This window comes from Harpia harpyja, chromosome 9 (genome assembly GCF_026419915.1).
Source record: "Harpia harpyja isolate bHarHar1 chromosome 9, bHarHar1 primary haplotype, whole genome shotgun sequence".
Classification (NCBI taxonomy): Eukaryota; Metazoa; Chordata; class Aves; order Accipitriformes; family Accipitridae; genus Harpia; species Harpia harpyja.
Window position 1 is genome coordinate 39,801,498 of NC_068948.1, and position 15,395 is coordinate 39,816,892.

At 38.7% G+C, this 15,395-nt stretch overlaps 1 protein-coding gene across 11 annotated transcripts in view; it reads left to right on the forward strand.

The window, feature by feature from the left end:
- ARVCF (ARVCF delta catenin family member) overlaps nucleotides 1-15,395 on the forward strand; it is a 291,719-nt gene that overhangs the window by 191,646 nt on the left and 84,678 nt on the right. For all 11 annotated transcript variants that reach the window (XM_052796915.1, XM_052796914.1, XM_052796919.1 and 8 more), the window contains 2 exons: nucleotides 3,136-3,294; nucleotides 11,477-12,084. In XM_052796915.1, the coding sequence (XP_052652875.1) occupies nucleotides 3,136-3,294; nucleotides 11,477-12,084 (767 nt within the window). The remainder of the gene's footprint in view (nucleotides 1-3,135; nucleotides 3,295-11,476; nucleotides 12,085-15,395) is intronic.

The following is a 15,395-nucleotide window of genomic DNA, read 5'->3' on the forward strand; positions in this document are numbered from 1 at the left end:
GCTGAGATGTATTTAGCAAAAGAGCGTCCTAAATACTGACTTAAAGCTGAGCACAGAGGAAGGTGATTGAAAGGGGTAATGTGTCCCAGTTTCTGCAATTTGTGATGACCTAAAATCCTTAATGATGGAAACTAAAAACAGATAACAGAATCTTTGCATCTTTTCTACATTAATGTTAACTTGTGACACCTCCAAGTTAGCAATGTGGAGAAAGTACTGGGTTTGGAGATCAAAGAACCACCTCCTTTAGCGAATTCAGGGAGTAAGCTGGATCATATGCTGTCCTCTTTGCTCACTGCGTTTCCTCAGTAGCTCACATAATAAGTAGGAAGACACGAGAAGATGCAGTCTGGTTAGTTCTCTGTGTGTTGGGATATCTACCTTGAACTTTGCAAGCTTTTATTCTTTCTGATGCTTAGGACAGTCTCTTGCTAACAATACTTTTCTCTTGTAGGCATGCAGATCTGTACCATATCTCCCTGAATCTTCATTTTGGAAGCAGCCAGAGGATAAAGACTGGCACAGTGCTCATTTAAAGTCAATATGCTCTAGTTTGCAATTTGCTCATGTTTAAGTGCCCAGCTTTAAAGGTTTCCTTTGCCCACAGGCAGTCTGAATACAAAGGGAGACGCTTTTTTTTTTCCTAAAGAAAAAGTTCTGCAAAAGCTCAAAGGGCAAAATATTTCTTTCCACCTTCCATCTCCTCAGGTTTATTATCACAAAGCAGAGATTGCCTCTGATGAATCTGGAGAGGAGCAGAGAGATGTAAATTCATGCAGTCACTTCAAGATGCAGCTAGAAATGAGGATGATGGATGAGATGTGTGCATGTACATACATGTGTGAGAGGAGTGAGAAGGTCCCACCTTGAAGCAGTTTTGGCATTCAATGCCTCGGAGATGACGGGGAAGTTTACAGGGACAAGGTGTAATGGAAAAAATCTCTACATGTAACTGGTTTCTTTGCTGTTGCAAAGGCTGGGGTTGCATGAAGATGAATAGTAGTTCTGAGTCTTTATTGCAATATTGTGTAAATTCTTCTATTTAGAGGGAACCTTTACTGTGGGGTGGCAAAAAGGGAGCTGCAGTTAGACTATAGCATCTTCAGAGGGGTTAATATATTTGTCCCAGGAGCTAGTTTCCCTTCTGAAGCTGTGGGCAGAAGACACAATGTGACATCTGAACCTTACCATAAAGGATTTGGTGTGTATAAGTTATTGGCCATAATGATTATGTACTGCAGACTGGAAGGAGTGATTTTCTTTAGGATTTCAGAAGCCTTTGTCTCATTGATTGAGCCTGTAGCCTGAGTTATTCTGTGGTTTCAATAGAAATGGAAGTAGTGCCTGCTTATATCACCTCTGGTGGTCCAGCATGTGTTATCTTTGAAGGCTGTCCATGTTGCATTTTGACTGAGATGATTGCCTGAGGTTTATTGTCATAGTCTTGGTTAATATTAGCGCTTACCTGAAAATGAAAGTGGCTTCCTTACTGAAGTCCAAGTTCCAGAATGTCAGAATACAGCTGTAAGTAAAGGAAACTGAACAGGGGCATTTCAGTGTGTTTCAAAGGAAATGATAGATCATGCAAGGATTAAATTACACTTTTCACTGTGGAGCTTAATGAGACCTCAGTACCCTGCTCCGTCTTAGCAGCATAAGGTCCCTTGGAAGGATACTGTTCTTCAGGGCTTGCACAAAACATGGTACAGCAAAAGGGGAAATCCAAAGTTCATCTTTGGGATGAAATGCAATTTTTTCTAAATTAAAATGTTACAAAATAAAATGTTGTAGTTCCGTGGTGATGAAGTTGCTCACAGGCAAAGAAGGTTTAAACCTTTATGTAATTACACTCAGCTCCTGCATGGCAACGGCTTCATCCCAATCACTTTGTTTTCCTGTGATGTGAAAAGGTATACTGAACTTGCCTACAGTGTTTTCTTTAGGGGAGGTGTGTTCACTTTGCAATTTAGGGCTCTGTGTTGTTCCTTTCCTTTTTTTTTTTTCTTTTTTTTAATAATATTTTTTATAAGTGTGTCTGTGTGTATATATTTGTGGGTGTGTGTATATATATATTCCCTAATAAAGGATGTTCTTTATGTGCCTGTTTGACAAGATGTGCAAATAGAAGCCCTGCTTTGGCTTTGAGGCCTGTGTAGCCCGATACCTTCAGGGCCTATAACGAAATGAACAGTCTGTCATTTCATTTTACGTAGTTGAGGATTCATAATGCTGGGGAAAAGTCTTATTTTCTCAGTAGGTAAGCCAGTTCTTTATTGGTCACTTGCTGTGAAACTTCTGAAATGTATTCATCTACCAAAGGGGAGCTTCTCTGATTTCTGTGCTGAGACACACAATTGTGTAAGAAAAAGGAAAGTTCAGACATTAGTGCTGGTGAGAAGCAGAAGTGTTCTATTTGGGCAGTAGCCCTGCAAGAACCGGCCTTTGATCTACTTTTTTCCTGTTTAGTGTTTTTTTATGTTGTCTATCTGTTACAAATTTTAAATAAGCTTATAGCCACTTAGATCTTATGGACTTAGTGAAGGGAAGATGTCAGAAGGGTGGCATTTCACATAATTCAGCTATTAATCTCTAGCTTTTAGAGATTTTTTAAATTATCATTGCTTTGGATGGTTTGAGAAAGGTGTCAGTTTAATAGTAGGTCTTGACGTTTTATAGCCTTCTGTAGTCTGCAACTGAGTATACTTTATCAAATGGAAATAAACTTTTAATGGTATGTAAGATTAACTGCTTTGAAAGCCAATGGTCCTGTTCACTGCAGAACTGAATAAATGTTTTTACCGACAAAAATTCCACTTCTCCTACGCTGGGCATTGAAGGGAAAGCTTAAAGCAGGTGTAAATATAAGGTAGTAGTCTGTTAGTCTGTAGTACGTTGCCTATAAATATGAAGTCCTTGATAGATGCTTCGTATGACTTCCATTTACTGAGCTGAGCCCAGTCATACCAGCATAGTTGCAGCATGCTTTTTTGAGACAGTAAATACTTCTTTCTCTGAATCTCTACTTGCAAGTTGTTGGGTAAAATGTGTTTTTCAATTGAAAAAGCTGAAATCAATAGAATAGTTATGCCATGATGGTAGAAGTGAAAAGTTAAATTTTTCTACCTGCTTCTTTAGGAGCAAAGCCCCAGTAACCAGACATCAATAGCAATGATGCAAGAGCCTCAAGAAATGGTGGAAGAGACAGTTACTGTGGAGGAAGATCCAGGCACTCCCACTTCCCATGTGTCTATTGTCACTTCTGAAGATGGAACCACAAGGAGAACTGAAACCAAGGTGAGAGGTTAATAACCAAAGAGGAAAATGGCAAAATACCACCTAATCGCGAAATAAAAATAGCAGGGAGTAGCATGAGTGATGACAATCATGCTATTGTGATCCTCGGTGATTTTGAATGTTCTATTTGCCAGCAAGGCTGAGTCCAGGGCTTTTTCAGTATTGCCTCTATGTCTAATTTGCTCCCTATCAGCTGTGCTGATACAGCTGTTCATGGAGCTGCGAACTGAACAGTAGAAATTATCCAGGTTAACCAAACAAAAACACTAGAACCCCTTCCCAGACTGTTTATTCTTCTAAGATTCACTTTATTTTACTGAAACAGTTCACAGCATTGCCCTGCAAACCCATACAATGATACAAGAATTAGATGAGTTGGTAGGGCTTGGAGTAAATTACTTTTGCAGCTGAGGAAAATGTGCTTGGGAATATGTCTTCAAATTAGTTATGATCTGTAATAACAATATGTGATTATGCATTTGTCCTTTAGAACAAGAAACATCCTATTTAAATAACACCATAGTATTTAAGTTATGCAATAATCTTGAGAATGGAATTTTACCCCTGATGCATGAGGAAAGCTGGGTGTATTCTCAAGTGATCTGTACCTCAGGTTCGGCTGGATTACAGGTGTTGCATATGTTCTAATTTTCCTGATGTCTTTTTGCTCCCTTGTGTAAGATAATTTTGCAGTTTCTGTTCAGCAGGTGCTGTGTATTCATGGCTGCCTTGCGTGCTTTCTGGTACCACTGGAACATTAATATGCCTTGTCATTTGGGTCTTGGAAGTTGAGCTGAAATATTTGTTAGATTTTGGTCTTGTGAAAGATTAAGGGCGACTCCGTTTTTTAAAACTTCTTAACAGCACTGATTAAAAAAAGAGACTTTCCAACTCTTCCTGTGTTAAAAGGAGTTGAACAGAGATCGCCACATAAATCGATGTTTTTACTGGCGTTCCAGAATTGCAGTCCTCTAAGATATCTATTCAGGACATCAGATCCTCGGGTTGGAGTAAATGAATGTTGATTTCTTGAGGTCAGTGGGCCTGCACACATTACTATAAACTGAGTTACCTGGTTTAAAATTTGTTGCAATTAGTTAGAAGATAAATATAACTGGCCTATTTTCTCATTGTTGGAAGGAGAGGAAGGTCTTAAAAACAAAAGACAAACAAAAACCTCCACATTTTGATTAGCTCTTCAAATAATCTAATGTATTTAGTTTGTGACTTACTTGAAAGAAATACTGTTTTCGTTCTAGTAGCAGCGACAACAACTATTTACAGGAAGGAAGTGATAAAATTACAGTGGTGATGGACACCTTTTTATATGCACTAATAGTAGTGCATAGTTTTAGGAGACTGTAAGTGCAGCTATGCAAGGGAATAAAACAATAGCTACGACTGTAAAAATAGAGGAGAGGCTGTGCAATGATCCCTAGATAACGGGACCACATGGAATGAAATAGTTTGTCTGAAATAGTCATGCCACTGATAAAGCTGCATGTTTGTCATAGCGTAAAAGGTGTGATTTTTCTCCTGTGTGGTGTACCTGCTTTTTTTCCATCTTCCCATAAAAAAGGACAGTGGCAGCTCCAAAACAGGCATTGTATCTGCATATGGGAAAAGAAAATTGAAAAAATAGCAACCCTGGAGCTGCTGTTCCATTTCAAAGAGCAAGGCTTTCTTCTCTTACTGTAGTTCATTCCAGGCACTGAAGTGTGTCCAGAATGGGCAGAGGGTGCATAGCTGTCTTGCTCTGCATTTATGTTGTTTCAAATAATGCCATTGACTTCAACTTACATACTGTCTGGAGGTGTTTCCTAGTATTTCATAGCTAAAAAGACCAACTCTTAAAAAAATAATTAGCAAAAAAAATCCATTTGTTGAGAAAAGTGGTTCTGAAATGTCAAAACACAGATGGGGTTGGCTTAGCCCTAACTCTGTCAGAACAGGTGCTGTGACTTTGCTGAGGTGGTTGTCATCTCTGAAATGGTTTTGTTTTGACTTTTCCTTGCTGTGATAATATGGCATAGATTTAGATATGAATCTCAGGTCAGATTTTATAATTTTTCTTAATCACATTGGTCTTCAACTTGCTTTTTGTTTTGGTAGAGAACATGAAAATGAAAACTGTTGCCACTGGGGTTTAGTAGCATGAGTTAAGTGTCCTGGAATTAACTGGCATCAACTTACTATCACTTCTAATAAGTATCATCATAGTGCTTTCATAGGTCATACTATTATATTTGTGAGAGCCTTACAGAGAAAATTACAGCAAAAGCTGTAAATGTGAATGCTCCTGTATGCCACTGTGCCTTTATTCCCCCTTCCCCTGTTGTTTCAAACCCACAATTTATAGAGGTTATTCTCTTCGATACTGTATTAAGTAAACAACCTTAATCTAGAAGCATTGACAGTTTTGCTATGCTTTTCCCCCCATCTTTGAAGATGCCTGTAGCAGTGATGCAGAAAGAAGGCATAAATAGAATTTAATATTTGACATATTTTAAATAGACAACATCTGGCTTTTCAAAATGAGATACCTCTGAGTAATTTTCCCCAAACTGTTATTCTCTTAGTGCTATACTCAAGTCCCTACATAACATTCATTGCACAAAAGACGTAGCAGATAATACTGCATTTCAACTTTATAGGAAGCCAAATACCTATCATGCTAGAACAGTGAAATTCACCTAGGGGAGAGACTACCACTTCTTGCCTGTTGGCTAGAACACTGCCATGTGTTAAAGGGAGCCTGTTTGTAAGTGGCTCAAGAGAACTCAGTAAAGCAAATTAGATGTGTGTGTGCTTATGTTAATGTTTGCTTTTTTCTTTCTTCAGGCACCTTTTATCTTTGAAATGCTGAAAGATTGGAGAGATTTAGGTCACTTTAATTCATTGAAAATAATGTTTTATGATAACAAACTGTGAAATCAATCTGTATACAAAGTTGTTTAATTTGTAGTCCATCCATTTGCCTTGTGCTTTCTAGTACTCAGCAAGGCCAGATCTTTCCCAACAGTGATTAACTGCTGCTCCCACTTCCGAGCACCAGTGATGTGAAAGTGCTTGTGACTGAAACTCTTTGGTTGCGGTGGTGCCAGGTACCCCAAGATGCAGTTTTTCGAAACTTTGCAGAAAATTCAAGGGAGTTGGGTAATAGAGCAGGAATGGATTTCAGCCATAGTTGAGGGCCTTTTCAAAATGTGAAACGTTAAGCTTGAAATTGAAGGGGAGAAATTTGAGCTGTTGTTTTGAAAACCTATGGGGCAAGTTCTTACACAGCATTTAATAGAAAGGTAATGACTTCAACCTGCTTGGGCTGATTAATTTTTACAGTCCGTAGTTCAAAAATAAGCTCTCAGAAATGCTTTTTCAGAATGCTTTTATCCTCATGCATTCCCTCTCATCTGTTTTTTGGTTTATGACATAGTTTCAACAAAATTTTTAGCCCTGTCAGCTTTTATAATGTACTTAATTTATCAAAAAAGGGGGGGGGGGGGGGGGCAAAACAAAACCAACCTCAGTAACAAAATGGAATGCAAAATTATAGGTACTGGTTAAGATAACTTCATTTGACCATGATAGCCTACTTCAACTGAAATCTCAGTATTGTCTTTCCTCCTCTTGTGTCTGAGCACTGTGCACTTTGAAGGATCTACTTGTACCATCTGCACATGTATCCAGTAAGTCCAATTATTGGATATTTTCATGTTTGTTCTCCCATCCTTCAAGACAAATAGAACAATGAGGGACAGAAAAATACAGAAGATGCTTCAAATGTGTGATTATTTCCTTTGTGTTCTGTTGGCAAATATATTTCCAGAAATAGAATTAGTGAAACATTATCATGGGGCCTGCAGAGGAATTATTTAACAAAATAATTGCTATGTGGGGGGGGGAGAACAATGGTAAGGTCAGTAAACCTTATATTCTGGGGTGGGGGAAGCAGCAATGAAAGCACTAACTTGCAGTCTCATAGGATTTTGGTTGCAGAGGGCCTGAATAAGTTGGTATGTTGGAACTTCTCTTACTGTGGTTGAAACCTTGATATAGTTTACAGGGAATAAAGAATTGCAAATATATTTTAGGCATACTTAGGCAACCTCCTTATAGGGAAGTAATCTGAAGCTTTTGTCTGATACTCTGAGATTGTAGCATTGAAACAATTGAGCACCTTTGATTTGTAATTTGGCTAAAAACCCCTTTAAACAGGTTTTCTTTAGAGATGGAAAGTAAACAGAGGAAGTCAAATTACACTTGCTCAAAGTAACTTTTACTCCTAAATTTTTCGTTAGAGCATATCTGTTGTGAGGAGTTCATGCTAATAAATCTTTCTCATGATTGGGTGCATCTGGAGGATCAGGTGTGTCCCAGATAGGACAGTCTGCTGGGACTTCCATTTGGAATAGCTTCGTTCTCTCTGGCTAATGCATCAGTATTAAGAAAACCACAAAAATGCTGGGGGAGAAGATTACTGTGCTGTCAGCTGCTCAAGACTGCCTGTGTTCTTTTAAGAGATATAAATGAAACATTCCCTTGAGCTGGATTTCCTGAAATAAAGATGTTTGGTTTGTTGGTGTTGTGGTTGGGGTTTTTTTTCACTTGGAAACCTAATAAATGGACCTTCCTCTGTGTGCTGGCTAATTGCTTCCAAAAAGCTTCCCTTTATTGGCCTGTAGGCAACAAAGTCTGTTTATCACATGATAAATCTTCTATCTCAATGCCTACCCCTGACAAATGAGGCATGAGTGCAAATATTCCCCCTCTCTCAAAACATAAAAAGCCTTGGTTTGATTGCCACACCGTAACACCTTTAGCATTATTGAATGCTTTTATGCTATGAGAAATGCGTACTTTAATGCTTGAGTGAAATGTTCCTTTTTATGTGTCTGACAAGGGAGTTTTGATTGTCCTGATTCTTTCCACTCGTTAATAGGGGCAGCATTCAGAAAATAATAGAGGTGAAGCTGTGCTAACATTGTAAACTTGTTCTTACATGTGCTGGCTGATGCTAAGTGTGTCTTTTTGACTGGCCACAGCCAGTGAAAACTTGTCTATGCTAGTCTTGAAGACAGGAAAATAAGGCAAATTGGGGAAAAAAATAGCCAATTAATCTCCTGCATTCTGTGTTGGTCGTATTAAAAAAATATATCTCTAAATACTCTGTAGAGTACCAGAGCATGGTACTCATCAAGTGTAACTGGTAGGTCACAAATTGTCGAGGAATTGATTTTTGAAGTGTTCTGAAATTCTGCTTTCTTTTTTGTGTGCATGTACTGAATATTGGTAGACAGTTGTCCTTGCTGTAACGTTTCTGCGTTGTTACCTCATCCTGTTTGACAATAACAATGATTCTGCAAAACAAATTAAATAGTCAAAAATGAGCAAGAGTCCAGAACTGGCATTAGGAATGCTGGATGAAGACGTACAGCAGCGATGCCTTCTCTGGAAAGCCTTTGTCCAAGGATCCTGCAGGTCAAAGCTTGTTCCTTCTTTCATGCTATTGCTGCAGCCAGATGTGGTATATTGGGTATCTTGCATTGTTTGATCTTGACAACTTTATGAAAAATTACACATGACAAACTATGCATGCATGGCAACATACGTCTTCAAAAGCGAAACTCAGAGTTAGATTTAAAATATCTGGCTCCCGTTGAATAGTTCTGAAAGAAAGGGCTTTGTGAGGTTATGCGAGTGCTGCTCTTGGCATCTAGAAAGCTGCCTCTTTGTTCCTTCCTGGGCGAAAGTATCAATTTCCAATTCATCAAATTGTTGAAATGCTACCTTACTTCCTGTTATTCCCGTTACTGGTTCCCAAATTGAAGAATGCAAAGGCCCAGCACTTTGAGCCCAGTTTTGTCATTGCTTTGCAAAACTCACGTATTTCAGGCCTGAGAAATGTTGCTTTTTCTACTCTTAGAGGATCACTTACGAATATACTCTTTGAATAAAACTATTGTTTCAGACTTCAGTAGGAGAATACTGAGCTGTGTCGCCTTGTGTATATCCACTTTACAAAGAGTTACTGTAAACTACGCCAGCTCTTCTTCTTCTCTAAATGCTGTCTAGTTTTATAAATGCCATGACAGTAGTCATGCTGATGGAAAGTAGAAGTATTGTGCACAGGTAATAAGCAAAAACTGCTGTTGCATTCTATGTCATGAAATAAATGTTTAGCTTCTAGTTTCCTTTCTTTTACTTATTAAAATGTGTACTTTAAAAACAGGGTAGAAAAGAAGATTTGGAGGCCTGGAAGTTGGCATCTTTCCCGATGTTTAATTGCTAAGGAAATCCTTTTGGGTTAAAGAGGAGAATTCTTTCAGCTCTGGCCCAGATTAGATACTAAGGTCATGTTGGTACCTGGCTATGCTTTATTCAGCATTGTGATGCTGTTTAATTATGCTGTTGGTGGAGAGCCATTTGTGCTGTTTTCAGTCTTGCAGGATTTCATTACTTCATTAGGCTGAAGTATCATTTGCTCACAGATGTCTTTAGGAAAAGAAATGCTGTTTGGGTGAATTTTTTCTATTTGGGGTTTCTGTGTGAAAACATCTGGCTAGAGGACATCTCTGGAGCTGCTTCAAGAGGTGTACTCTTAATTATTTTGTTTTAGCAGCAGCTTGGCTAATCTGGTGCCAATCTAAATGTTGAAATCAGAGGCTATAGGTCAAAATATCTATTTGGACTTCAGAACCACTGAGCAATCCAGGAATACATGTTATAGTTACTGTTTCTCTTGATCTACACATTTCATTCTGCAGCTTACATGAAGAAAAGTGACATTTACTGATGCTTATTTACCTCTGTAATGCTTTAGAAACCCAAAATACCTCTTAACAATTTTGGTTTGTGTTTTTCTCCCTGTGTGTAATACTCTCTGGTGGATTGATTCTCCCTCTCATGTTTGTGGGTGTGTTGTGTTGTCGCTTGGTTGGGTTTTTTTTACAAAGGGCTGAAAGCATTTACTAGGGTTAGGGTAACTTTTTATAGGTTAAAGTAACTTTATTAGTGTTAAGGTAACCAAGGATAGATTGGCTTCTGCTGGACTTTGTGTGCTCCCCAGAAGAGCTTTTGCTGGTCACTCTGATGACAGTACAGAACTGGATGGACCCCAGATACCAACCAAAACAGAAAGTCCTTTGCTAGTTTGTAAATAGTAGTGGCTTTTGTCCAGTACTGTTTTATGCACGTTACCAGATCTCTCCCGTGAAGGCAGAGTGTTCTTGGAAACTCTTGAGGAATCTTTGTTCTTACCCTTTAGCGAGAAATCCTGAACACAAGTGCCCTCTGGACACTTAACCATTTCCATTTTTTGTCAGTTTTGTGAAATAGTCTAATTCTATCTGTGTTGAAATGAAATGTGGTTTATAGGAAGAAAAGATAAAGATGTATTTGTGTACAGATTTTTCTTTAATGTTTTAAACAAGCTTGTCTAGTCCAGTATATTTAGGGTAGTTGCAGTTGCAAAAGCTGTGTGATGCTAGTGTTCGTTATTGCAAATTTGTTAGTCACCAAAATAATAGAATGACAACAACTACCTGTTGGGCTTGTGTGGCGAGGGTCGGATGTTAAGTATATCTTAAAAGAGAAAGCAGTTGTGCTGTCTAAAAGCTTGAAGCCCAAAACTTTTCTGTTTGAGATTGTGGTTCCCTAAATGTTACTGCCACATTTGAGCTCCGTCAAGTTACACAGTGGTACAAACTTGATCTGGATCAGGCAGAAGCATATAACTGTATTTCTGCCAAACTAGAGAATGTGATGTGGTATTTATGCTAATTGTGGGAGGACAGGCTGTGGCTCCTCAACATTGTAAAGTTTGCTCTAGGAAAGATGCCTCCTGAAAATATTTTGGGCAAATTTGAACTGGTGTAATGACTTTGCACTGCTTCCATGCATTGTCACATGGCTGCAGTGTTTTTGATTTGGTAGTAGGAGCTACAGGGTGCACTTAACTCTGGCTCTATGACCTGTCTTTTCACCTTTCTATGGAAATATTTTCCCACTATTAAATCCTAAACCTAATAGGCGAACTCATGAGTACACCAATGCTTCCATTCAACAGGCATGTAGTATGCTTTGTGACGCTTTCTCCCCATTTTACTGTTCTAGCTCCCTGTATGTCTCATTACATTGAGCAGCAAGGAGAAAATTAACATATTTATTCACTGCTTCTTCACAGGTTACTAAAATGGTCAAAACAGTCACCACCAGAACAGTGCGTCAGGTTCCACTTGGGCCTGATGGCCTGCCATCAATGGATGGCTCGTCTCCCATGGGCAGCTACACAGATTCAATAGACAGAAGGTACATGAAGAATGGAGAGCGGTACATCACACCACAAGCATCATCCACGTTAACCAGATCTTACAACAGCTACAATGATTCTTACCCTGAAAGCCACGAAGGCCAGTATCGCCCTTATATTGGTCATGATGGTTATGGAGATTTATCTGATAACTACGGCAGCTTGTCTCGTGGTGTCAACTACCGTCCTCGCTATGCCTACGTGCCAGGAAACAGTTACAGGCCAGATGATGGTAGCTTCACTTTGCCAAGCAGAAGGGATAACTATGGTCCTGTTGCCCAGCCTCAGGTGCCAGTGGGTAGCAACGTTGACTTGAACCGTTCCCAGCCAGAACGCTTCCAGCCAGAGCCCTACGGACTGGAAGATGATAACCGCAGCCTTGGAGTAGATGATGAAGGATATGAACTGGATCCTGATTATTCCACTGTGAACCGGAGGACATCTGCAGGTGTGCCAGAGAGAGGAAGACCTCACAAAGGAAGGTAAAACCCATTTGTTTTTTATAATGCTGATCTGCAGCTGTTTTGCTTATTTGAATATGTGCATTTGAACTTTTAATGGTGTGGTAAGTTCTGGAATTACTTGACAGAAAAACAGGTAGAACCCATCATTTCATTACCCATAAATGCAAAACGCATATGAAATACAGAAGGCAATGAGGGTAGTGCTTAAGAGCCCTTTCACTGTGTTTCTGGGCTGCTTAGTTTAGGTTGAATTTAGAAAGAAAGAGATGATCTTGTGGAAGAGGGCTAAGTTACTTTTTTCCTCTTCCTAAAAAAGAGTTATGACTGCATTGTGTTGTCCCAGAGCTATCTCATGCTAGCAAGGTGAAGAGAGAGATTTGTAATCTGTGAGACTTGTGACAGGTCTGGTTACGTGTGCATGTGCCAAACAAAGATTTTGAACAGCTGGTTGGGGTTGCAGACAAGCTGATACCTGGTGGTGAAGGCATGCCTTGTTATATAAAAGCTGTCTTGTGAGGTGTTTAACAGCCTCAGCTCCTAATCCTGTGCTAACCTCACACCCTCAGCTGCATGACCAGGTTGTGCTGAACCTCACTGAAGTACTTCAACATTTTTTTTAAGACCAGATCATTATTTTTGTCCTGTGCCTGTATAAAGGGGAGATAAGAGTTGTGTTGCACTTAATGTAACTAAAGTGACCAGTCACAGATTACTTCTGGTTCAGTCCTCTTTCTAAGGGGTGTTCTATTATATGCTATATTTTCTGATATTAGTTGTTTATGCTGGGCTCGCAGCTATCAGCTCTTGCATTTGGAGAGAAAAAAAACAAGCTTGGAAAAAGAGTCTTATCACTCAGCTGAAAGTCATCTTCTGAGTACGAACCTGAAAAACTTGTATACTTTGTTTTCCAAGCCGTGTACAAACTCTTGTGTGTGCCTGTGTGAAGTCATATCCTCATGATTCATGTTTTGTTATGGATTTAGTTCTCATTATTTTCCTTTTAATTTAGAGTAGTTACCAGAGCTGTAAAGAGAGTCTGGAACCCACCTGCCTCTGTGTGTGTAGATGGTCTTCAGACTTAATAGTTTTGACCAAAGGCTTTACTTTATCAGCAGTAGTTGTCGGTGGGATTTGGGTAGGCCTTTTCGCTCTCTTGTCTTAGAGCGCTTCTACTTGGAGATGTTAGGTCGTTCATGGTTTCATTCATGCTTTCATAGGTCTATCTTCCTTCGCATTTCTGTAAGTTCATTTTAAAGCTAAATGGAATCAAGCACCTGCAAATTGTCATCGATATTTGAAAAACAAAAGAGAGAGAGAAACGGTATCAAGGCATATCTCCCAGAACCCCCTTTAAGTCCCGTGTGATGTCTTTGATCTTGCAAGCTTACCAACCAGTGGAACCACATCAACGTTTTATGGGGCTAAAGGGAATACCTGCAGCCAGTGGGTGCCAAAAGACTGATCAATCTATCAAACTTTAATTGGTGCTCCCCTGCATCTAAGCAAGTTTACAGTTCTCGTTAAAAACAGTCAGGCAGCAGTTCTCTTAAATTTTTATTAACATTTTTCAAACTGTATGCACGATGAATAATTAAATGTATTCTCAGAACCTACCCATTTGCATTTTGAAAGGTGGCTTGTTTCTTATTTTTTTTTTTTAAACATCCCTTTGATTTATTGTTCCTTGCAGTTTGGATAGGACCAATTCACAATTTTTGTTTTATGTGTCTTTTGTTGTGAGTTTTTTTTCTGTATTTAATATGATCAAGAGGCTTTGACAAGTAATTAGCCTGACTGTGGCAGCAAACTTTAGCTGGAGAGAACATAAGATGATTGTATTAGGGCCTCTTCATAAGTAGTTACTTTTTGACATTTCAAAGATATACTTGAACAATTCAATAAACCTGCATTTCAGACACGCTACTGATCTGCAAGAAACTAAAGACTACAAATAGTGCTTTGTACTAGATGAGGGTAACTACTACTTGATTATTTCTCTCTAGTTTTTTTAAAATAAATTATTCCTTATGAAAATGATTAAATGAATGTGAAAAATTGATGGCACTTTTGATTTCAAAAAGTTTGTATGTGTAGGGTAGATAGAATAACAACACTGTTAGAAGCTTCTCTACCTCGCAGTGACTTTCAGCTTGGGGCATCTTCATCATGTCACGAACAGAATTCTTCTGTTGGTTAACTCGCTGTGGAAACTTAAGTTATTCTCTCATTTTCTTCCCAGTAAGTACTGCCCTCATTTGTTAACAGTTTAAAGGTAGAATAAGGATCCTTACTGTCAGTTCCTAGTTTTGATGCTGTTCTGTCTCAGAGGACTGAATGGAGGTTTCTAATCTGAATCTGTGGTAGCGAGTCTAACCCCCCTATGTGATAAGAAGGCAACCCAGCTGTGTCTGGAGGGGATCCTAGTCAAGGGGATTACAAGTACAGATTGTTCTTTCCATCCCTTGCCTGCTCCATTTGATCACAGAGATAAATATCTGTTGTGATTTCTTCTGTCATCACCAGCCTCATTTTAAGCTACTTATATTTCATTTTAAATTGGGGGAAAATGTGCCTCCTCACAAACATCTACAAATCCAGATAAGTGCACAAAGGCAAATATTCCCTCTGTTGGCTCTTCAGTGCTTGTGGCTGGGTTTGTTTCTTGTTTTCTTTTATACAGAGTCTCTGTTGTAAGATATATTATTTTCTGCAAGAAGAATACTTTGCGCTTAATGTTCTTTTCCTCAGCATGTGCTCTGGTTTGGTTTAAGTCAGATTGCATAATAAATTGGGGTGAGAGAAAGGCATTTAGGGTATGTAATACTGATATAATATTACTCAAATTTACTTGTGAAGGTATTTACACCTTTTTAATAGGTTTTATGCCCTTTTTTTCTTCATTTGGTAGGTTGCCTTTATGAAATTGGGGGGGGGTTGTTATAGTCTTTAAACATTTGTAGTCTTATGGTCTTGCTACGTGTTTTATATACAGTCCTTTTTGAAAGAGAAGCAGGAAGTACTGAATATTTTTCATTCACAAAAAACATCTGTATTATTATTTGAGTATTTTTAATCATTAAATTGAAGTTAAGACAAATGAACAGGAAAAAATGGCAAGTCATAATTTTTTTTTTAATTTTTTTTTTTTTTAAATTATCTTCTGTTCAACTTCTCATTTCTTGCCTCTGTGCTAATTTCTTTCCAGAGTGGATCACTACAGTTTGCACGTGTACTAGCATTCGTGGGACTTCTTTTTCCCTAAAAACTCTGGAGCAGCTATTGCCAGCGTTGCTATTCCAGACTAGACAGGATATGAATTTTTAATGTTG